We start from the raw sequence: 24120 nt of genomic DNA, 5'->3' as shown, positions 1-24120 counted from the left end.
TACATTTTTGTGTCTCCATTTTGTCATATGTAATAAAAATGTTTATATGGTGATCCCAATGCTTTTGCATACTTTTCTTTGATATTTTTTTTACTGTACAATCAATGCTGTAAATAAAAAAATAAAAAATTTGCAGAATTGCACTCATAGCATGATAAAATGGATGGTGTCATTCAATAGTACAACTCGCCCCGCAAAAAACAAGCCCCCACTCAGCTATATCGATGGAAAAGTAAAAAAGTTAATGCTCTTGGAATAAGGGGTGAAAACAAAAAGAGCAAAAACGAAAAATCGCCCGGTCCTTAAGAGGTTAAAAATTAAACCAGTAATTCAAGATAAAAATAAATACATGCTATCAATATTACTATGGTACCCCAACTCCCACATCCGACGCAACAACTTCCACAATAAGGCTGTGTGCCCACTATGCGTTTTCCAAGCGTTTATGCTGCGGAATTTCCGCAGCATAAACGCTTGGGAAACGCTTGGTAATCCGTCCCCAATGACAAGCCGCACTGTCAATGCCCATGCTGCGGATTTTTCCGCAGCGTTTATGCTGCGCTCAAAAATCCGCAGCATGTCCATTAATTTTGCGGACACGCAGCGTAATCGCCGCCATTGACTTGCATTGAAGAGCATATTATCCGTGTCAGCACATTTGCACACATGGATAATATGCGTTTCTATGTGCGGATGGTACCCAAGTCTGCAGGAGAGGAGACTCTCATCCAGACCTGGGTACCATAGAAACTGTAAAAAAAGAATTTAAATAAAAAATAAAGATTATACTCACCTTCCGATGTCCTCCCGGTGTTTTGTCCACGCCGTCCGATCTCTTGCATTGCTCACGGTGGTGTGAAGGACCTGCCATGACGTCATTGAGTCATGTGACCTGTCACATGACTCAATGACATCACCGCAGGTCCTTCACACCACCGCGAGCAATGCAAGAGACCGGACGCGTGGACAAAACACCGGGAGCACATCGGAAGGTGAGTATAATCTTTATTTTTTACCATTCTTATTCTTTTCTTTTAATTATTACTTGGTCACACTATATAAATCCATTCCGGATGCATGGATTTATATAGTGTGACCAAGTTGTCAAGCACTTTTCCAAGTGATGCTAAAATAGCTTGGAAAAGCGCTTGATAACCCGCATGCAGAAATGCATGCAAAAAAGCTTGACAAACGCTTCTACCTGGCAGGAAAAACGCATGCGTTTTTCCTGCCAGGGAGAAGCGGAAAAAAATATGCAGCATTTCTGCATCGTGCTCACATAGCCTAAAGGGTTGAGAAACATCGGGTTGACTGAGTATAGGTGCCGTGGCAAAATAATTCTTATGGGAAGAAAAAGCCTGGAGGGAGGCATTCGACCATTTGGAAAAATCAGACCCCTTCTTAGTCATGTCAGCAAGGGGTTTCACAATTACTGAGTAATTTTGGATGAATATCCGGTAAACATTAGTAAAGCTCAGAAAACGTTGTAGAGTCTTCAGGTTCTCGGGACGGTCCCATTCAATTACTGCACGAATCTTCTCCGGATCCATCCGAAAACCCGAAGATGACAAAAACTGCACCCCCTGGACGGCGAAAACACATTTTTCTAGTTTGGCATAAAGTTTGTTATACCTTAATATCTGGAGCACCTGTTTAACATGCCCCCAATGTGTCTCAAAATCAGGTGAGTAAACCAAAATATCGTCCAGATAGACCACCACAAACCTCTCCGCCAAATGAAGGAAAATATCATTTATGAAATGCTGGAATACCGCAGGTGCATTGGTCAAACCAAAAGGCATAACCAGACTCTCGAAATGCCCTTGAGGGGTATTGAAAACTGTTTTCCATTCATCCCCTTCTCTCATTCTAACCAGATTGTAGGCTCCCCTTAAATCCAACTTGGAGAATACCTTAGCTCCTACAACCTAGCTAAACAAATCAGGAATCAGAGGAAGATGGTATGGATCTCAGATAGTAATTTGATTTAATTCCCGGAAATCTAAACAGGGATGTAGACATCTTTTTTCTTCACAAAGAAAAACCCTGCCGCCACAGGCAAAGATGAGGGCCTAATGTGTCTCCAGACTTTCCACAATGAAATCCTTCATGGCTTGTCTCTCAGGGCCAGAAAGATTATACAGTCTGGACTTCGGTACTTTAGCTCTGGGGGTCAGATTAATAGGACAGTCATATGCACGATGAGGAGGCAAATCCTGACACCCCCTCTCAGAAAAAACGTCCTCAAAACCAGACAGAAAAGCAGGTCATATTTTCGTAGAGACAGTAGCAAGGGAAATATCTAAACAGTTCTCATGGCAGTAATCTTCCCATTCAATAATCTCCCCGGTTTGCCAATCCACCAACGGATTATGTTTCACAAGCCAGGGGAGACCCAAAACAATTGGGGTGGGAAGACTGTCCAGGATATAGCAAGGGATTATTTCACAATGAACTGACCCCACCCTCAGTTTTACATTATGTACAATTTGAGTAAATGCTTTCTGTGCAAGTGGCACCTAGTTGATGGCGAATATGGAAATAGGTTTAGCTACAGTTCAGCAAGCAAGACCATGAGTTTTCACAAACTCAGTATCAACCATGCTGACTCCGGCTCCACTGTCAACAAACACAGACATTTTCTCGGTTTTGCTCTCTAGCACCACCTCTGCTGTCAGGACAAACCGGGAACTGCAGGTTGGCAACAAATGCACACCTTGCTTATCCAACTCCAGACTACCAAGAGTTAATAGAGTCTCCTTTTGTTTAGGAATTGAAGGACAGGTCCCAATAAAATGTCCCTTTTGCCCACAAAAGAAACATACGCCTTTTTTCATGTGAATCTCCGGGGAAACGTATGATGTAAAGGCACCCCCTAACTGCATGGATTCCTCCACCTGCCCCAGTACTGGTTCACCGCCAGACCGCTCCCCCGGCAGAGCTACATAACCCCGAACAGCAGGACTGTGGAGTCAGAGTCGGTGTCCATTTTGGTGGAGTCGGAATAAAATGGACCGAATCCAACTCCTAAAATATATAATAAATTGGGTACAGTAGTTCAATGTAGTTTGTGGGGAATATTTTTTCATAAGAATTTGGGAAAGTTATGAAATGTCCTATAAATGTCTGTCCTATTCCTGATCTTAAGGTCTAGACTTTCAGCGGAGATGAATCTGCTACAGTAAATTTATCTCTTACACATGAGCCATGTATGAGGGAGTCGGAGTCGTGGAGTCAGAGTCATGGAAATTGAGGAGTCAGAGGTTTGGCTTAATGACTCCACAGCCCTGCTGACCAGAAGGCCCTGGAGAAGGTGGTCTCACCCGTCTATCCCGAAGGCATCTATCAAGACGTATGGCCAACGACATGGCAGCCTCCAAGGACTGAGGGGTTTCATATAGTGCCAAGGCATCTTTCAACCTTTCAGTAAGACCCTCACAAAATTGACTTTAAGGGCTGAGTCATTCCATTTAGATCCCGTTGCCCATCTACGGAATTCAGAACTGTATTTCTCCACTGACCGATTTCCCTGATGAAGGCGACGTAGCCTAGACTCAGCCAAGGCGACTCGGTCAGGGTCAACATAGATGACGGCCAGAGCCCCAAAAAAAACCTCTACAGACTGGAGACAAACCGAATTCTACAGTAAAGAAAACGCCCACGATTGAGGATCTCCCTGCAGTAGAGAGATCATAATTCCAACCCGTTGCTCCTCATTTCCGGAGGAGTAAGGACGAAGTTTAAAATACAGTTTGCAGGCCTCCTTGAATACAAAAAACTTGTCCCTACCTCCTGAAAACCTGTCCGGGAGGGCAATATTGGGTTCAGGTGGACAGGCCTACCTGCAAAGACCCCCACATTAGCGACCTGTAGCAGCTGATGCTGTTGCTGAACCACACAGCGGAGGTCATTCACCTACAGAGATAGACTGTGCAGACACTCTGTGAGCTCTGCAACTGAAACCATACCAAGGGAGAAAGGAAAAAAAAACAAAAGACACACAATTCAACCCAAGTGTCAGGTTTTTGTTTTTTTTTCTAAATATGCACGGCCGGTGATAATGTCATGCACAGTGTAGGAAAGACAAAGAGTGACACAAAGGGATGAGGGGATGGGAGCCCAAACATTAGGGAAAGGGGGAGGTGGACACCTCCTAGGCTGATCTACAATCACCCAGTCTACCCTTACCGTCCCTATATTGGTTCCTCACCAATCGCCGCTTAGGAACCTATTCCTGTATTTCCTTAGCACTTGGCCCTAGATAGGGAAGGGAGGGATGAGCACTAGTCGATCCCCACTGACAACTAAAAAGACAGCAAGGGGAGACAGATACGGGGGAAGTAGCTTAGCTTGAGTCAACTTCAGAAACAAGGCACACATGTCCTCTTAGCACCAGAGAGGAAGTAACAACTGCACTTTCTCCAAGCCTTCAAAAGGGGTCATGTGAATATCACCGCCACCTCTCTATTGCAGACTTAAAGTATTTAAACACCCAGGCCAGGGTGTTAATTAGCAAGAGGAAGGTAGCCACTGGGTCCTAGAGTGAGACAGATCTAAGAAGGTGTCTATAATGCCAAACAAAGAGCTCTCCTGCAACCAACTGCAGGGCGACTGTCTGTCACATCTGACACACCCGTGACACCTCCATAAAGAATAATGGCCCCACATAGTGGTAGTAATTCTGGTGTCACGAGCCAAATAAAACCACCCAGCGGGCCGGGTTTGGACAACAGGCCAGAGTTTGGCATGTATGCTATAGATGATGGTTAGTGCTCACCAGACAACCCTTTGAAATCATATGCTATGTTATTATTTGGCAATAAAAATGAACAGTACGCAATAGTAAGTGATCAGCAGATGCCAATTACCTCTTTCTGGTAAGCGAGTCCAGCTTCAAACATCTTTACAAACAAATATTGTGTCCATTTATAATATTCAGGAGAACAAGTGCTGATTTCCTAGAAAAGACAAAAATGCGGTAATTAATATTAAACCCTTATAAAAACACCACATATTTTCATTACACAGAATTTACACAAAAATAGTAAATAGAAGATTAACCTATTCTTAATGAAGATTCCGAGGCCCAGATTCATTATTGTGGTTTCTCCAGCTTTCTGGAGTAATTTGCTCTTTATTAGTCAATTTATATGCGCCTTAATCTCTATGAGACTTGCGTCATTTTTTCTTTCCTAATCCACATATTTTTGACACATTAAAAAATGCAACTTTTACCAAATGTTGCATTTTTTTAACTGCATCTGGCTCCAGTCCCCATCTGGAGTAAGAGGTTTCTGGAGGAGTTCTCAATTTAATGCACATTTAGACAAATGTGCGACATTTTATGGGATTTTTGACTTGGTGCTGAAAAGTCGAAAAAAAACAGTTTAAGACAAAAATAAAGAGTATTTAAAATTTTGGGCCAAATTCATGAACCGCGAGCGTCATTTTGTAAAGCTTGTCGCAAAAACATCAGCAAAAACCACAAGGCAAAAACAAAAGAAGTGACATAAAAAAATTGCAATTGATGATTCAGGTCCTTAGGGCAGAGACAGACTGCCATATAGCTTGTGCGATGATCGCATCGCACTGCACGGACTGGCCCAGCACCTCTCCTGACCTGAGCATGACAGCGTGATGTATTTCTATGCAGCTGTCAAGCTCAGGTCAGGAGAGAAGCTAGCCAGTACGAGGTTTCCGATGTGATCCTTGCACGAGTTATACGGCAGTCTGTCTCTGCCCTTAATCTGAAGATACCTAGCCAGCAGTGCTCACGTTAAAACTTGTCATCAAAGCTTTAGAAGAAAAATTCACCTATATATTGTTTTCTTTTCCAGCTTGAATTGACTTGGAGAGGAAAAGGCTGAGCAAAATAAGTGCTCCATCGGAAGAACCTCTTAATATGTTGCAGTCATCATATTATATAACACTGTGTACTTACAATTGCTCATTTTGTCTTTTTACCCGGATAATTCTTCTGTTTTCTCTGCTCTATGTAGGAACAGGAAGTCTCTTGTTCCTGCATTTATCACCCCCCTCTTCAACTCCAGACCGAGCTGCTCCGCTCCTCTCCCTGCCAGGGACTTTTGAAATTACTCATGAGTCAGAGAGGGAAAATTGACCTCCTGTTTCTACATACAGCTTAGAAGGATCCAGCTAGTCAGTTTTTAATCACGTGATGTCATAGACGTAATGGAAAAGAGATTAACTGGGTAGTAGGGCAAAATGAGCAATTATAAGTACACAGTGTTATATAATATGATGACTGCAATATATTAAGAGGGTAAAAACTTTGATAGGAGTGCTTCTTTAAGGGAAAAGCCACTAATGACTTATATAGCCACTAGTGATGATCGAGTATGTTTCATTAACTCTTTCGGCGAGAACGCTTGGGTGCTCGCCAAGTATTTTGGCGTGCTCGGCATTTATTTTACTGTCGCTGCGCCTGCAAGTGTCACGCCTGTTAGACAGCGGTGACACATGCAGAGATTGCCTGTCTTGCAGGCGTGGCGACAGTAAAAGAAATGCCGAGCACGCCAAAATACTTGGCGAGCACCCCAGCGTGCTCGCCGAAAGAGTTAATGAAACATACTCGATCATCACTAATAGCCACCGTTATGTTATGTGCACACGAGGCCTTACAGACGCCGGCATACCCGTAGCGGTTTTGTAGCAGAAGACGCTTCAGGAAAATGCTAGTGGTGTTTTTCTGAAGTATCTTCTTTTTCATCTTTTCTGTGGCAGACTTGCCACCAACACATTTGTTTTAAATATGATACATAACGTAGTGGTTGGTTTTAAATGGAAGTCGCCTGAAGACTGGTCAGGTCAGTTCTTTTAGCTGTTTCAAAGTTTTCGAAGCCTGAAGTGGTTAAAATAAGTCACAAAAGACATATGCACAGAAAGTCGTTTTGACATTGCTGTGTATATGTTCATTCTTTTTGGCGTATTTTGGCTGGTTCCATCTGAAAAGGATGCACGTGCACAAGACTGCACAAGGTCCCTTGGGTTATGTCCTTCACTTTTCTTGAGTTTTGAGTGGCAATGTGCCTAGTTAAGCAGCACTATGGAAGCATGGGGAATATCACTGCATGGCTAAGCAATCTTACCACCACTCTAAGCTTTGAGAAATCTGTTTGAGACTCCTGTGGAAGATGTAATAGAAGCGGTGTTGCTTTCCTCAAAAAAAATAAATAAATAAAAGAGATGACTGGTTTAAATCTTTTTAGAAGTTTACGAAGAAGGGGCGAATGATTGCCACAATGGCTGAGGGCAAGGTAGCCAATAGCACTTCAATAGATTGGCTAATGACTGGCGCGAGGCCGAGTCAATGCCAGGTGGTCACAACCAAGAGCAGAATAGTAATTCAGAAGATAGGTGAATATATGGACAGAGATCAAGAAAAAGGTGTCATAATGTCAACCCAGGAGCTAATTTTAAAGGTGTGAACCAGAGACTCAGCTTATAACTGTCAACTAATAGTGAAGGGTCTGGAGATTAAATGCTGTGAACCCCACCCAGATCTCATAGAGGGAAGTTAATTAGATAAGTTAGGAGTTAACTCCAAAGCTCCCTGTCTAGTTCCAGAACAACCACAAAAACTGATGCACTGTGAAAGAGCCACGTCTGTAAGGAAGGTCAATAGAAGCAGAAAACGAATACAGAAGTGGATGCAACAATATTTTTATATTTTCATAGGAAAAGTTCTAATTCATAACCTGAAAAGGAATCTAACAATTACTGAAGGAGAGAGCAGTCCTCTATATGTTTTGAAATGAGCCCATATCGGGATACCGCTGTCATGTTTGTGCTAGTATAGAGGAGACTGGGGAACGAGACAGATGGAAAAGCCAACTCTTCGTCACACTGTCATGGCTCCAATGGGCAGGAAAAATGAGAAATGATTCTGTAAGGGACTTAACAACTTCTGCTGGTGGGAACTAGACTGTGATACACATCATGGCTATGAGCTCTAATTACAGCTAATATACTAACACCAATATAAAATTCTTCAAAACTCTGGGGACAAAATCTAAATGTGCTCATCTTAATTCCTCTGCACATTTCTGACTCACAAAGCATGCGATTTCCTTTCCTAGGTGCAGCGCTAAAGCGGCACCGCTTCCCTTTTACTCTGAGGTTGGATTCACACATCTGTGAGTCGTGGTCCGAAAAAAGAAAGCCATGTACAGACTGGCTGCGGGTCTCCAGACCCGAACATGACAATCTAATATATGTGGCCGGTCCAAGGATGATGGATTGTGACTCACAAATGCATGAATGCAATGTTAGGATAGGTGGGAATCCCAGAGGTTGGAGTCCTATCAATCATAAGTGATGCTATATTCTAGAAATATAGTAGAATTTTATAAGATGAGAATACCATTTTAAATTCCTAACTTAAGTGAATCTAATATGTCTGTACTCATTGCCATTAACACTATGGGGCTGGTTCATAAAGACTGGGGTAGAGAACGCTCATGCTACGCCTGTCTTGATGGAGTAGCAGATGCCAAATTCATTAAGAGGCGCACTTGTAGAATTTGGCACATCTTATTAGTGAAGTGTGCCTCTGTGTGCAGAGACAGAAATGATACTCCAGCTGTTGACTGGAGTAGCATTTTGGCACACATTTGATGAATTTGACAGGTGGGAGAGGCTACACCCCTGTCCCGCCCTGGCTCCTCTTCAGCTTTGCCCATTTTGGCAGAGCCGATTTAAACTGTTGACATAGCTATGATGAATCGGCCCCATACCGTTTCATGCAGTTTTTAAAGTCAATGTCAGGAGTGCATCCTGAAGAGAAGGGGATAAGAAAAATATTTTTTTTTAACATACACATAGTCTTCTCTTAAAAAAAACTCTATAAAGAAGTACACTAAAATCGCATGTGCAAAAGCCCCTTTAGGTATTCATGTGCTAATCATACTAGGGAGAAAACTAATGGACAGCGGATATTCATGTGAAAGTGAGCCTGGTTATTACGGCAAGGTTGGGAGTAGAAGAACAGTTTTTTCTACATTACACAAGATAAAAAAAATGCAATGAACAGAGCAAATTGCACACTTTGGTGTGGAAAAATGCAGCCAAAGCTCCCGAGGAGATTATGCATGTCACTGTGGTTTGCAGACAGGCTAGCCGTAACATACCAGCAGACACATTCTGTAGAGGGTCTCTGATTGGACAACACTTTCAAGTTATACAGAGGGTAAAAGAAGTATTGAATACGTCACTAATTTTCTAAGTAAATATATTATGCTATTGACATGAAATTCGCTCCATATGTCGTTAACAACCCATCCAATCCACACAGGCAAAGAAATTAAACCATAGATGTCCATAAATTAAGTTATGTGTAAATAATGAGAAATGACAGAGAGAAAAAGTATTGAACACGTTTACTGAAATGTAATACTTTGTACAAAAGCCTTTATTGGTGATAACAGCTTCAAGACGCCTCCTGTAAGGAGAAATTAGTCGCATGCATTGCTCAGGTATGATTTTGGTCCATTCTTTCACACAAACACTCTTCATATCCCGAAGGTTCCGTTCTCCTTCTATGAACGTTGAGCTTTAGTTCCTTCCATAAATTTTCTATTGGATTCAGGTCAAGTGATTGGCTGGGCCATTCTAGCAGCTTTATTTTCTTTCTCTGAAACCAACTGAGACTTTCCTTGGCTGTGTGTTTGAGATCCTTGTCTTGCTGAAATGACCACCCTCGTTTCATGTTCATCATCCTGGTAAATGTCAGTAGATTTTTATTAAGAATAAACGTTTGTCCATTCATCTTCCTTCAATCATATGAAGTTTGCCAGTGCCATAACCTGAAAAACAGCCACACACCATGATGTTTCCACCTCCAAACTTCACTGTTGGTATGGTGTTTTGGGGGTGATATGCAGTGATTTTTGGCCTCCAAACATGCATTACTTATTGCTTTCTTTGAAACAATTGTACCTGCTGATTCCAGGTCTTTCTGTAGCTCTCCACAAATGATCCTTAGCTCTTGAACAACTTTTCTGATAATTCTTTTCACTCCTCTGTCTGAAAATCTTACGGGGAGCACCTTGTCTAGCCGGTTTATGGTGAAATGATGTTCTTTCCACTTGCAGATTATGTCCCCAAGAGTGCTCAATGGAACCTTCAGTAGTTTTGAAATTCTTTCATCAATGCCATCAGGATGTTTTGCAACAATAAAGTTATTAAAATCTTGAGGCTGCTCACTGGTTTTACCCATCATGAGATGTTTCTTGTGTGGCACCTTGGTAATGAGACCCCTTTTTATAGGCCATCAGTTGAACCAGCTGATATTATTTTTCACTAAGTGGCTTTCTAATTATTGAAAGATTTCAGCTGGTGTCATGACTTTCCATGGCTTTTTTTCAGCTCTCTTTCTTCACGTGTTCAATACTTTTTCCCTGTGTCATTTTTCATTATTATGCATTATTTAATTTATGGACATCTATGGTTTGATTTCTTTGCCTGTGTGGATTGGATGGGTTGCTACCGACATCTGGTAAGAATTTCATGACAATAGAACCTTTAAAAACATATTTACTTAGTAAATTGGTGACATGTTCAATAGTTCATTCACCCGCTGTATATCCTGCATTCTTACATCCAGCTTGTGATTCCGGATACTGTATTAGCAGTGCTGGACTTCGCTCCTGATTCGGGTCTTTGTCTTACATTTTAAACAAACTTTTTCCTTGACTTTTCTGCTGTCGTCTCAATGTTTTGGCCCGATTGCTAATGATATCTACGGAAGTCTCTAGTGCTAGGCTACTAAATAATTTAAACTGGGTCCTGGCATGGTGTGACTGGCACCTAAAGGCAAGTGATTTAATTACCTCTCAATGAAACAGTTTAACATTAGTATAATGTGTAAAAATAGTGGAGTCAGAGCAGGGAACTACATAAGCCACTTAATTCCTCTGGAAATTGAACATTTAATAATAAATGACTAGACTACTGATTTACGGCTATTAATAATTATTTTCCTTATAGAAGATTAATACTCTAGGGTTTGAGCTCGTCAAATGTCACATATGCTGATGAGTAAAAGCTAGGAAATGATTTCTGGAGTCATAGCTCCATGAGACACACAGTAATTAAAGGAATCCACTCAACATATCTCAGATACAGCACTGGCCCTCGCTGAGGGGGTGGGTAGTACATGCCAAGAATTCCCAGTGTAAAATTACTGTCGAAAAATGCAAAAAAAAAGAAAAGAAAAATCCATTGCATTAATAGCACACATTGCTTGGTGATCTTTAGATGACACCAGAAAGGAATCATACAGTATATGGTATGTTTTAAAGTGTATGCACCATAATTCACAACATAAAACACTTGCGTGTGAACTCACAGAAACAGAAAATAGTGTGCAGTAGCCATAAATGCCCCTCCAAGAATGATCATGACCACCATCTCCCACCGAAAGTTCTATATTTGTGGTGGGAGGACACCATTGAGGACAACCCAAGTAGCTTCTTGGCACTTTTTTTTAATGTTTGGTGAGAGATGCCGTTTTGAACATCATAAAAACTTCACTTTAAATTGAACCTCTCACCATGAAAATGCAGTCCAATCTTAAGGCACCATGTTATAGAGCAGGGGGAGCCAAGTAGTTTGATATATAGTTTTGTGGGAAAAGATTCAGTATAAATTGTTTTATTCATTTAATCCTCTGCTCTTTCTGGGACTTTCAGTCCAGCGGGCGGTCCTATCAGTGACTGACGGCAGTTTGTGTATGTACACTTATACAAGAAAGCTGTCAGTCACCTATAGGACCGCCCACTGGACCGAAAATCCCAGAAAGAGCAGAGGATTAAATGAATAAAACACAGAAATATGGAATCGTTTCTCACAAAACTATATATCAATCAGATCAGCTCCCCCCGCTCTATAACATGATGCCTGCAGATTGGAGTGTGCATTCCTGGTGATAGGTTCCCTTTAAAGACATTCTTCATCATAATTTCAAGCCAGAAAGATACAGGCAGCATATCAAGGAAGACAGTTCTTTAGGAGATTAATGACCTATTAATTAATGCAATTATAAATAGTCTCATTTTACTATCACTTCCAAATTTTACAAATATATCTAGCCAATTTTATGACAGCAACAAGATCAAAGTGTGATGGATCTTTTCCTGGAACAATGATGACAAACGAGAAGAAACTGGAGGATTTTTTCTTGGAACAATGATGACAACAGAGAAGAAACCTGAAGATCATGAGCCCCAACGCAATTAGTACAGGGATATATAGTATATTACATAAACTGTCATGAGCAGTGATGGTGGACATGCCTCATATTTGGCCTTCAACTCCACCCGAGAGCTGCACATTACATAAGGCAAGGGTCGAGAGAAGGGATAAGAATATGCAAACACACAAGTACATGCAAGCTGTAATAGTTTTTCTTCTTGTCCTTGCTGAGGATAAGTAGATGCCGTATAACTGGCATTGTGCCAACACGGCAGTAATTGCCCTGTTATCTTCAAAGCAATAGTATCCAGGATCCCATAGTGCCCTTCTCAGTTACAGCAAGATAGTCCCAAAATATTTTAGTCAAATTGCTCTTTGAACAGTAAATGCCCATGTAACAGTAAAAGCATAATACCCCCATATCATTTCCACCAAAAACAGAGCCATAAGTCCTCCATGAAAACAGCTACAGTGCCTCGGTAACGGCTACAACTCATCGACCACCACTGGTCTGGAATTATAGAAATAAAGAACAGATAACCTTAAAAAAATGAACATTCAGGTTGAAAACAGGACAAAAAGATTGCCTTAAAGGGGTTGTCCGGTCAAAAGTGATGTCTGCAGTCACTCTGCGTGACTGCAAACTTACGAATTCCCCCAGCGTAGGCACTGTGCACTGCGGGGATTCGCTGGTATGAGACCCGGTAAAGGAAGGTATATATGAGTTATACATACCTCCGGCCAGTGGGCGCAGCCTCATTCTCCATACACTTGTATTGAGCGAGGCCACGCCTTCTAGTCATACACGCCCACTGGCCATCTGCGTCACTAGATGAGGCGGCGCTGAATGGCCTGGGGTATGTATAACGTAAACATACCCTCCGGTCCCCGGTCTCATACCGGCAAATCCCTGCAGCTCACAGTGTCTGCTCTGGGGAGATTCATAAGTCTGCAGTCACACAGAGTGCCTGCAGACTTATCACTTTTGACCCCTTTAAATAGAGACTTACAATGAAAGAGAATCGGAAAATTTACACTTTTTTCTTAGAGCTTGTAAGACATGGAAGCCAGGACTGTAGTAGAAATTAGAAGAGTTTACCAATAATGGTATATAAAGCTATAAAAGAACCCTAAAGTTCATGTGTACAGCCTGACATTTCCGCGTTCTTAGCCACCAGCAGAATGATTGATGTAGCATTGAGGCGAATAGGAGGGCAGCAAAGGCCAAACAGATGTTGAGGGTAGGGGTCTCTATAATTAGGCAGGCAGACAGGGTCATCTGCTGCCAAGACTGAATGACAAACAGTGTGTTGTCTACGGGGTGCTCGGTTTTGGCATATTGTGGATTGCATAGCTAAGTGCGTCTGGGGAAAACCCAGTGGTCATGGTACACATCGGTACCAATGGCAAAGTCAAAGGGAGATAGTTGGTTTTTAACACTTTTCCAACATCCGCTGTACATATGCGGCGGAGGTACATAGCCCGCAGATAATGGCTGTGTGTTAGATCGACCTCTAACAGCCGCAGAAAGAGCAGAGCTCTGTGTACCTGTTAAATGCCGCTATCAATCTGTGACAGCAACATTAACAGTGCGCAAGCATGGGGCTGTGTCATTCAATACACCCATCAGCACTCTGAGACATGATTGCGGGGCTCCAACGGGTTGCTATGACAGCCAGGGGTCTGCTAAAGACTCCTGTGCCTGTCAGTGTGGAAAACTGTTGAAACACAGCTTGTGGCTGGGCTTCAGAGGAGACCGTGGCTTTTACTATATGCGGCAATACTGTGTTATTGCTATATATAGGACAAACAATCAGACGATTGCTGGCTCAAGTCCTCTAAGGCAGGGTTCCCTAACTCCAGTCCTCAAGGCCCACCAACAGGTCGTGTTCTCAGGATTTCCTTAGTATTGCCCAGGTGATGTAATTATTGCCTGTGCAGGTGATGTAATTATCATCTGTGCAATACTAAGGAAATCCTGAAAACATGACCTGGTGGTGGGCCTTGAGGACTGGAGTTGGGGAACCCTGATCTAAGGGGACCAGCAAATACAGAAAAAGTGTAAATAAAAAAAAAGTTTATAAAAACAAAATTAAACACATAAAAATATCAATCACCCCACTTTTCTCATATATATTTTCACATATATGGTATCGTCAAGTCCATAAAAGTTAGATCTATCAAAATAAACAATAATTGCGGGGCTTTTTAGTCACTGCAACAAAATGCAGTAAGAAACGATCAAAATATCATGAGTATTCCAAACTAGTATCAACAAAAATGTTAGTTTGCACCACAAGAAATGAGCCCTTACACAGCTTTATTGACTAAAAAAGGAAAGTGTTAAGAGTCTCGGAAAATGGAGACACAATCAAACTTTTTTTTTTTCCACAGGGCAGTACGAAGTATATTATGACAAAAATGGGCATTTAAAACCAGTAAGGCCGAGAGGTATAAAGATCTGGGTAGGAAATGTAAAAAACAAATCAAGCTAACAAAGTCAGCTACAGAGACACAAACTGCCAACATTAAAATAAATATTTTTTTATAGATATATTAATGCCAAACAGAAACAAAAAATCTGCTGGTATCGGCCCTCTAAGAGATGACCATAGTTTTATAATTGTAGAGGACAAAAAGAAGGCAGAGATATTAAACATGTACTTTTCAGCTATGTTCAGTGTTCACCAATGTACTGCCTGTGCCAGGTAAAGTTCACCCCCAATATAACTAATTTAACACAAGAAGTACAGCGGTGTCTTAACAAATTAAACATTGACAAAGCTCCCCCTCCCTGAATCAGATGGTATTCAGCTACAGATACTGAGGGAGTTGAGCTCAGTAATCTACAGATCATTTTATCTTATCTACTTAGACTCTTGGTGGTACCACAAGTGTGGAGGATAGTTTACATGGTACGGATATTTAACCCCTTAAGGACCCTGGGATTTTCCGCTTTTGCATTTTCATTTTTTGCTCCCCTTGTTCCCAGAGCCATAGCGTTTTTATTTTTGGTCAATATGGCTATGTGAAAGCTTATTTTTTTGCGGGACGAGTTGTACTTTTGAACGACATCACTGGTTTTACCATATCCTGTACGGGAAAACGGGAAAAAAATTCCAACTGCGGTGAAATTGCAAAAAAAGTGCAATACCACAGATGTTTTTTTTTAACCACATTCACTGAATGCTAAAACTGACTTGCCGATCTTATTCTCCAGGTCATTAAGAGTTCTTAGATACCAAAGATGTATAGGTTCTTTTTTATTTAAGTGGTGAAAAAAAAATCCACAGTTTGCTAAAAAAAAAAAAAAAATGGCGCCATTTTCCGAGACCCGTAGCGTCTCCATTTTTTGGGATCTGGGGCCGGGTGAGGGCTGACGTTTTTATTGATACCATTTTGGGGTACATCCGATGTTTTGATCGCCCATTATTGCATTTTATTGCAATGTTGCGGCAACCAAAAAACGTAATTCTGGCGTTTAGACTTTTTTTCTCATTACGCCGTTTACTGTTCGGATTAATTCTTTTTTTATCTTGATAGATCGGGCGATTCTGAACGCGGCGATACCAAATATGTGTATGGTGGGGTTTTCTTTTATTATTTTATTTTGAATGGGGCGAAAGGGGGGTAATTTCAACTTTTTCTGTGCTATGAGAGCCGACCAATAGGTGGCGCTCATAGCAATCATTACACGACAACCACTGGGGTCTGCTGCAGACCCAGGGTTGTCATGCCCACCCATCAATGACCCACGATCACGTGATGGGCGGGGTAAGTGACGCGCCTCCAGCGCGGTGCTGTTAAATGCAGCTGTCAAGAGATTGACAGTGGCATTTAACTGGTTAACAGCCGAGGGTGGATCGCGATTCCACCCGCGGCTGTTGCGGGCACATGTCAGCTATAATAATCAGCTGACATGTGCTCGGTTCAGTGCGGGCTCAGCACCGGAGCCCTCACTGAACCGGGGGTGATGGCCTGGGGTGTACTAATACACCCCAGGCTTTAAAGGGGTTAAAGGGAATCAGTCAGTAGGATCAACCCTCCTATGCCATCCATGTGGGCATGCAGGTCATAGGAAGCTGAATAAAGTGGTAACTTGATATCAGCGATCTAATGTCTTATTCCAGAGAAATCTACATTTTTGTTAATATGTAAATAAACTTTTAAGATCTCTGACCAAGACATATACCTCTCAGAGCATCTGCCTCCAGACCGTATTTTAAATGAAAGGAGGTACCATTACCTGTGTGAAACATGTAATGAATGACAGTCTTCTCTCCTGATTTCAATGAGCTGTGTGTGATTATAACTAACAATCTACAGTAGTGCTGAACTTTGTCTCATTACAAACACTTCTCCAGCTGCAGATGAGCTCTCCGTGCTGTCAGCTCAGCTGCACTGCCCTTCTTCCCAGGCTGGCTGCTTGTGAGATGGAAGCTGAAGTAGTGTTAGTTTTATTCAGGCACAGCTCTGCTGCAGAGCTCACAGGTCTATAAGGAGAGGGACAACTGCAAATGTTTTTCAAAGACAAAGTTCAGCACAGATTGGTCTGTGCACAACAAGCGCAACAATACACGTAAGCTGAATGTGTGTCCTTCAAAAACTGTGTGCAAGAGTACCTAGAAGAATTTAGCTACACCACATATCGATTTGATTTAGATTTCTATTTTGTTACATTTTTCCACACCTGCCTGTACTGCACATTAGAAGGTAAGATTTTTACATAGAACTGTGCAACCATTTATTATATATCCACCATATCTAAGTGTTTGTTTCTCGTACAAAACAGCCTGTAAATCTATCATACTTTCAACATTAAAAAAAAATGCTTGAAAAATTTACATATGCTTTACATTGATGGAAAATAACACATGCACCTATCCCGAGCCAATTAACAAAATTAAAAAATAACAATCCAGCGATATTTTGCTCTAATTAAAAATTTTCCCATGTTTACCAGTCTGTTTTTAATTACAGCAAAGTATAGCTGGATCCTGTTCTTCACTGGTTCATTTGAGACCTAGATACATGGAAATGTAAATCCGTGGCATCTTTAAGAAAAAAAAAAAATGTAAAAAAGCGACTTCACAGATAAATCTCACATAAAAGATATATCACAAAAAATCTGACCAGCACAAAAAAAATCTTTTTTTTCACGTACAAGAAAAAAAATGGATGTCTGAATGAAGCCTATGAGTCAACAATATTACTTGCATCTAAGGAATTGTTACACTTCACTACAGTTGATGAGGCTCGGCCAACTAATTGTTGTTTAATCATCTTCTAAATTGGTGTTGTCTATTGTGATCGAATAGTAGATTGTTGATCGGTTTCTGGTAGATTGCAGGAAACACGGGCAGCATTAGGAATACGCGGGTGGAGGGACAGGCCAGCAGGAGCAGAACAACGGGAAAAGGAATGCAAGCTGGGCGCATTAGACGTTCTATCATTTTTACATCCTTGTTATGATTGCATTTATTATTCCTAGCAAAACATCCCGCAGCCATGCTCTTTATGCTGCTATCTCCTCTAAGACCAAAAAACAAGCCATTTAATGTGAGGCGTGATGAGACTAGACATACATATATGTCACTACAGCAGCAGTGCCAAATCAAGTCTCTGATTATAGAGGAGAAATTGCAAAATCTCTGCTATTACCCAGTCCATACAATTCTGCTTAATGGCCAGTGTGAACATGCTCCTATTTAGCATGAATACCAACTTATACTCCAGCTCATTTTTTCGGTTAAGTTTCAGGTTTCTGCATTTAGTGCAGGTAAGGGTATGGCGTCTCTTTCTTTGAGCTGGACATAACGTTTATATAGCTTCCCATTTGCTGGGTATCCATATTTGGGACCTGGTCCTGCTCAGCCCTTTTTCACATTGAAATCACTTTGGCACATGGTAAGGTTTTAGTACTGGGGTTAGGACCTTCCCGATTTGGGTACACCCTGACGCTGGTTGACTGGCTTTTAAGTTTTTTACTAAGTACCCTATGTTATTTATATGCATTATTGCTTTTACTTATTTACTTACAGCAAGGTATATTCTTATTTTGTTTCTGTCTTAGGTTTTGTCTGTTTAATGGCCTGTGTGAACATGCTCCTATTTTGCATGCATACAAACTTATAGTCCAGTTCCTTTTTTCGGTGAAACCATTTAAATTAAGGTAAAGCATACAAGTTACACTCAACAAAAGCATGATTAATGAAAGAGAACATTTTTTTCTTTTCATTTTTGCCCCTCTGCATTTTGTTAGACATAGCTTTATTTATATAATGACGTAGCTGAATATTGGCTTGGCTGTCTCATGAAACTGGACATGGATGTCAGACAAGCAAAGTCTCCAGATGACATTGTAGTTCAGCTAGAATCACAGATTCCAACTCTACTTCAATAAAATATGTACAAATATGGAAGGTGAACAATAGATCCTTACTACATAAACATTTAAAGGCTATGGACACCTTTGCACTAATAGCTTTTACTGTGTATTTGTTTCCTAAATGTAAAATTAATAACTTTCTGAAAAGTTTTCATTAAATATGTGCAACCATTTTGTTGATGTAGAGGCTCCGCAATCCTTCACATAGCTGGTCATTCTATTGTTTCTGATATAGCACACTGCAGATAGCAGCAGCACGGACAAGGGTAATGTCCACCACAGATCAAGGCAAAGAGCGGAAAACATTCAAATTTTCCGGAAAGGCAAAGAACACAAACTGCAATGTATCCATGTGCAGAGAGGGGGGTGAATCGGATAGGCTGTGTATAAGTGATCAGAGAAAAGACTGGAGGGGGTGGGAAAACCATGTACTAATCTGCACCAGTATCTATCTGCACAGAGTAGAAAAGATCCCCCTAGTGATATATCAGTTACGAGTAAGCAAACACTTTCAGCTGATTTCACTCTGAGAGCCATAGCCACTCCATTAGTTGGCTCTGAGTTAGGGAAAACGATGTGGCTCGGCTACCGATAAAGCTCAAACCCTGCATACCTATTGGACATGAGCGAAGCCGAACTTAAAAGTTTGAGTTTCGTACTGGACATGTAGTGTCCGTTGCTAAACTCCGAACATGGACTTCTCCAGGAGGTCCGTGTTAATGTTTGACGTTATGGGGGCAGTCCGCAGAGAGAGATTTTTTTCCCAGATACAAAGTTGGGGTCTCCATTGTTTTCAATGTGGTTTGGGTTCTGGTTCAAGTTTGGGTACAGTTTTGGTAACTGAACCGAACTTTGGACTAAAGTTTGGGTCGAGTAGCAGAAACCGAACTTCCACGGGTCCACTCATCCCAAGTACCTATCCATTAGCTCAAAATAAACCTTCAAAATCCTGCAAAATCCTGGTCAACTGCAGGTGGGAGGGGGTTTGACACTAGTGAGATTGTGCGATTTTTACCCTAACAGTTGTAATTATGTAAAGTGCCGTTTATGAGCCAAAATATCTGGTTCTTATTGGTGAACTAAGCAAAATGGTGAGGCACATCAAGAAAAGCCAGAATGCCCATCACTAGATCCCTCAGTAGCTGTAGGAGAAAGCAGTATAGGAATGATGATGTGCGGTCACATGAGAGCAACCTGGAAACACATGTATTACTGCCATTACCAGGGCATATTGATATGGGTTGCCCTAATGGCACAATCCCTTTAAAAGGATTATTTCCTTGCCAATACAAGAGACAATCAAATGATATATGATCAATCAAGCGGTATGGCAACTTCAGTGAGGATGTGAATATTGGCATTATCTCATACCCCCTGCCTGCAATGCAAATACATGAAACAGAAAAGTATCATAAAACTGCACGATTTTATATTCCACAGACGTAGCAAGTAATACAAAGTACGATAACTCTAATTATAAAAATAACTAATGCTCTTAGAGGAAAAAAATATTTTCTGGACATATATATTCATAATAAAATAAACTGAGTCACGAGGAAGAATTAAAAGACAGATTCTCAGCCAAATACAAAGATAATTTTCTGTGTAGTCATTAAGATTTTGGCAATTGATTTATTTACTTTTATTCTAGGGGAAAATAATCTCTATTGCATGAAAACATACGGCATGCAAGGGGGGAGGGGAAGTGCAAGATGTTCCCTTACCAAATACAGCAAGGCAGATACAAGACATTTATGGGCAAATATTATACTACACATTGGATGATTGGATGGTCTCCAAAATGGGTTTGCAACAAGTGTGTCTTTATTGTATGCTTTGTGTAAGTCAACTATTATTTACATGACAGGCCCTGCAGCTACAGGAGTGGCATAGTTTGCCACAGAAATGTCATATCTTATAGCAAAAGTGTTAGGACTTGGCTATTTCCGGCAGTCTCATAGACAATGAATGGAGCGGGATGGTGCTCATGTAGGACGTCGTACTCCAAAGCTCCCTTTCTCAGGATCGGTTGCACCAAGAGTGACAGGCAAGTTATGACTTGCATACATGGCCATACTGAATGACTATGATGGCAAATGGGAATTAAAATGTGGAAGGCCGCACCAATGTAATAATGGTTCACCACGGAAACATTCGGTCAATGAATGTTCAACCATCAAACTACTTTCAACTAATGTGTATGGCCACCAGGAGCAGATCTGCCACCACAATTGCACAATACAAACGGTATACATTATTATATTGATCTCAGATTTGGTGACACTGGTGAGCTTACTTGGAAAGTATATTTCAGAATTGTTGTATAATCACAATAGTAAAATGAGCATTGATTCTAACAAAAGTGTAAGAGCTCATGAGTCCAAGTGTATTTAGCCTCCGCTCACCCAGCCTGACTGATAGCTCCATCTTGTACAGAGCAATGTGAGATCTCAGTAGCAAAAGGGAGGTGGAATACCAAGTATCTGTCAATCAGGTTAGGTAGGCGGAGATAGCACATCAGCAGGAGGAAGGGCACTGAGGAGCTGTCAATCAGGCTAGGTGGGCAGAGACTGAGCAGCAGAGAGGAGTACTGAAAAGTGTCAGACTATGTGGGCAGAGACAGAGCAGCAGCAGTGAGGTGGGCACTAAAGAGCTATCAGTCTGTCTAGATGGGCGGACCAGCAGGAGTGAGAAGGGACAATGAGGAGCTGTCAATCAGGCTAGGTAGTCGGAGATTGAGCATAAGCAGGAGGAAGGGCACTGATGAGTTGTCAATCAGGCTAGGTGGGCAGAAATTGAGCAGCAGCAGAGCGGAATACTGAAAAGCTGTCAGACTATGTGGGCAGATATAGAGCAGCAGCAAGTAGGTTGGCACTAAAGAGCTATCAATCTGTCTAGAAGGGCGGACCAGCAGCAGTCAGAAGGGACTCTGAGGAGCTGTCAATCAGGCAAGATGTGCAGAGATTGAGCAGCAGCAGATAGGAGTACTGAAATGCTGTGAGACTATGTGGGCAATGACTGAGCAGCAGCAGGGAGGTGGGCACTAAAGAGCTATCAATCTGTTTGGATGGGTGGAGACTAAGCAGCAGCAGTGAGAAGGGACACTGAAGAGCTGTCGATCAGGCAAGGTAGACCGAGGCAAAATGAAAAAAAAGGATTATACAAACATTTTTACATGGATTTTCAATGGAAGTACAGCAGCCTCATCAGTTCTCAAAGGTCTATTAACTAACGTATGCAGTTTATATTGTCAAGTCTCATGACAGATTCACTATAATCCACCCTCTTTCTCTACGTAAACATTGGCTGTAGCAGAAAAGGAGCATCTTTCAGACGAGAAGCTTAATGTTAAGTTGCATAACTAATTTATGCATATTTAAAAAGAGTTGCTTTTTTTAACTACCTGGGCTATAAACTTGATAGTAGAACTGGCACAAAAACTGTTGGTCAGACATTTTTTTCTCCATGTCACAGTGCTAGTCATAGTAATGGTATGATTTTACTTTAGAGCTCAAATGTCGTCATGGAGTCCTCATTAGTTCTAACAGTGCAAAGCAAATTCCATCATATTGTCAGTGCAAACAATCCGTTGACATTTGAAAGAAATGAAACGCTATGGCAGGAGACCCAGGAGAAACCCACTGCTGACACAAAGACATAAAAAAGCTAGACTGCAGTTTGCCAAAATATACTTGAGGAAGACAAAATCCTTCTGGGGAAGCAGCTTGTGGACAGATGAGAAGAAGATAGAGTTTTTTGGTAAAGCACATCGTTCTACTGTTTACCGAAAATGTAATGAAGCCTACAAAGAAAACAAAACAGTACCTACAGTCAAATATGGTGGAGGTTCAAAGATGTTTTGGGGTTGTTTTTCTGCCTCTGACACTGGGTGCCTTGACTATGTGCAAGGCACCATGAAACCTGAAGATTACCAAAGGATTTTGAGATGCAATGTAGTGCCCAGTGTCAGAAAGCTGGGTTTGCGTCCTAGGTCTTGGATCTTCCAGCAGGACAATAACCTCAAACATGCTTCAAGAAGAGCCCAGAAATGGATGAAAACCAAGTGCTGGAGAGTTCCGAAGTGGCCAGCAATAAATCCCATTAAACACCTGCGGAGAGATTTTAAAGGGAACCTGTCACTTTGTTTTTAGCTATTATTTAAAATTGCTGTTGGGGGAAGGCACCCTTCAAATATGAGAGACCTGGAACAGTTTGCAAAAGAAGAGTGGTCCAAAATTCCAGTTGCGACGTGTAAGAAGCTTGTTGATGGTTATAGGAAGGGAATGATTGCAGTTATTTATTCCAGAGGCAGTGCAACCAAATATTAAGTTGAGGGTGCCAACAATTTTGTCCGAACCATTTTTGGTGTTTTGTGTGAAATTAAGTCAAATTTTCCTTTTTTCTAATTTTTTTTGTGTTGTTCTAATATACGCAAAGGAAAAAGACAAGTTTCTGGGAGAAATACTTAATTTTCTGGAACAATTTCAACACTTTCGGCCATGACTGTAAATGTGTGTATATATACTTGCACACATGATTTTTTTTTTTATACTTCTAGGAACGTTACATTTGTGGAATGTAACACATTAAATTGCTATGAATTGAACTGAATCTTAAACTAAAGAAAATCTGAATTGAATAAATGGCATTAGCTTGAATACACTAGTCAGCAGAAGACATAGTGTTCCAGGTTAGGCTGACAGTGGCGTATGGAGGCATACACTGATAAGTCTATCTCCACTCACCATATGTGACGGGAGCGATTCTGCTGGCAAGCACATGATGTAATGCGGCCACTTAACAACAGAATTCCCTTTGTACTGACAAGATGTTCCAGTTTGCAGGCTCCTGAGAGGAGACAATAAGCGGATTTCTCTCGGTGTTGCTGTCATACAGCGTAAATAACACGAGCAGCATAGAGATATATTGGCGCGGTGTGAGGACAGGGACGTTACTGATATCTTGCAGCGCAGGAAGAATTCCATGTTTGCCAGGGGTGCTTAAGAAGCGTTCTATCTGCCCTAGAAGCTGACGGAGCCATTGTAAGAGCTGACATTCATCATGGACAATAGGAACGGCTGCCCTGTATAACCCATTAGATTAGATGCATGGTCTAACCCATCTAACCGTACATCAATAAAAGCTTAGTAATTAAATATGTTAATGGAAGGGGAAAGAATAATGGCACCGAATGCTAATGTTTCCCTGAATATTACATATGTCGGATTACTGCCCTTCTGATTTACAATAGAAGCCTTGACTGTTTGTCTGTGAATTGTATTGCGAAGAAGGAAAAATACAAGGATCAGCTGTCTGTCTAGAGGGATGAGTGATGGAGACTGCTACACTGGGGGGATATTGTATGAAAAAAATCACTCCGTAAGGGGAGAGCGCGTCTGTCATCTGGAAGCGGAGGTAAACTGACAGAGAAAGGCGACCCCTGTCCAAATGTCCTATTAGGGCGTATGCATATCACAGAGGGGGCACAAAGTATGGAGGGGATCCTCTCTATGATGTCC

General features: G+C 41.4%; 1 protein-coding gene across 4 annotated transcripts in view; it reads right to left on the bottom strand.

Moving 5' to 3' along the window:
* LARS2 (leucyl-tRNA synthetase 2, mitochondrial) overlaps positions 1 to 24120 on the bottom strand; it is a 278140-nt gene that overhangs the window by 129790 nt on the left and 124230 nt on the right. For all 4 annotated transcript variants that reach the window (XM_073678171.1, XM_073678167.1, XM_073678169.1 and 1 more), the window contains exon 6: positions 4869 to 4958. In XM_073678171.1, coding sequence (XP_073534272.1) covers positions 4869 to 4958 — 90 coding nt within the window. The remainder of the gene's footprint in view (positions 1 to 4868; positions 4959 to 24120) is intronic.

This window comes from Phyllobates terribilis, unplaced genomic scaffold, assembly GCF_046119375.1.
Source record: "Phyllobates terribilis strain yellow unplaced genomic scaffold, ASM4611937v1 Scaffold_4__5_contigs__length_816908805, whole genome shotgun sequence".
Taxonomy (NCBI): Eukaryota; Metazoa; Chordata; class Amphibia; order Anura; family Dendrobatidae; genus Phyllobates; species Phyllobates terribilis.
Note: the sequence above shows the minus strand (reverse complement) of the source record. Positions and strands in the feature narration are given on the sequence as shown.